Below are 1,136 nucleotides of genomic sequence, written 5' to 3'. Positions count from 1 at the left end.
CCCCTGAACCGCTCTTCTCGTAAAGCAGGCAATGCCACAAAATTCTGTGGCTTCTGTCATTCTTAAAGCTCTCCTGAAATCTTGCATATGCTATTAACGTTAATGCTAATCAGTGCAAGCTCCTTGCTGCCAGACGGTGTGGGGAAACTGAACTCCCCCAAAGTGTAACAAATTGCTTGTTGTTTAAGCAGGGCTAAGAGTCTCCTTTCCAGACTCCCTGCTCTCAGATACGCGTTCCGGGGTTCAACTGGGGGCCCAGACGAAGCAGCGTGTCGGGGCTGCCCAACCTGCCGTATCTGGCGGAGGTTGCACCATGGCCTGGCGGCTCCGCGGAACGCAGAGGCGGGCGCAGGTTGCGGCGGGGCCGATTTGAAGCGGGCACAGCGCGGCGGCAGCCGCTGTGGCGGCATGAGGGAGCTGGAGCCGGGCCTGAAGATGGAGTGCGACATCTTGGACGCGCTGGAGGCCCTGGGGTAGGTAACGGGGGAGCGGCTGCGGCCCTCCTTTCCCGGCGAGGCCTTGGGGGTGACGGGAGGCTCCTGGAGGAAGCGGCGGCCCGGCCGGCCCTGCTCCGCTGCGGCGGAGGGGCCGAGGGGCGCCGCTTCTGCGCTTGGAGCAGCGGGGCTGCGCGCGGCTGGGGACGGAGCGGAGCGCTGGCCGAACGGGGCATCCTGCCTTGCATGGGAGCCCGTGCGGGGGCTGCCCTGCCTGTAACGCTGAGGCCTTGTGCTGGTTGGCGCCTCCGCTGTGACGGAGCGCTCAGCGTATTTAAACGTACGCACGTTTTCTGTTAAACCCTGTTCGTATTATCAAGCTTTATCTCCCTGTACAGGTACGCGGGTCCCCTCTTGGAGGAGGAAGCCCTGAACAAAGCAGCACAAAATGGATTGTCTTCACCGGAGTTTTTTGACCTCTGTGTTTGGTTAGGTTCCCAAATAAAGTCACTTGGTGACATGGAAGAAAGCATCACGTCAGCAGATGGTAAATTAGTGTCAATTTATTGAAGCTATGTAGTACTTGTTTGGGGGATTCACACTTGACATTTAAGCTAGTAATAAAATTAATATTGAAATTTAGAAGGCAGCTAAGAGGTAGCCAAAGAGAGCCTGATGTATGTAGCTGCTAGATTAAGGTCT

At 57.1% G+C, this 1,136-nt stretch overlaps 1 protein-coding gene across 1 annotated transcript in view; it reads left to right on the top strand.

The window, feature by feature from the left end:
* Positions 1-373: 373 nt before the first annotated feature.
* The window catches only part of FAM98B (family with sequence similarity 98 member B), a 13,167-nt gene continuing 12,404 nt past the window's right edge, over positions 374-1,136 (top strand). Inside the window, exons 1-2 of the mRNA XM_042814668.1 lie at positions 374-473; positions 833-981. Of these exons, the coding sequence (XP_042670602.1) occupies positions 409-473; positions 833-981 (214 nt within the window). The 5' untranslated portion in view covers positions 374-408. The remainder of the gene's footprint in view (positions 474-832; positions 982-1,136) is intronic.

This window comes from Centrocercus urophasianus, unplaced genomic scaffold (genome assembly GCF_019232065.1).
Source record: "Centrocercus urophasianus isolate 14NV4802_14NV808 unplaced genomic scaffold, USGS_Curo_1.0 seq_14, whole genome shotgun sequence".
Taxonomy (NCBI): Eukaryota; Metazoa; Chordata; class Aves; order Galliformes; family Phasianidae; genus Centrocercus; species Centrocercus urophasianus.
Note: the sequence above shows the minus strand (reverse complement) of the source record. Positions and strands in the feature narration are given on the sequence as shown.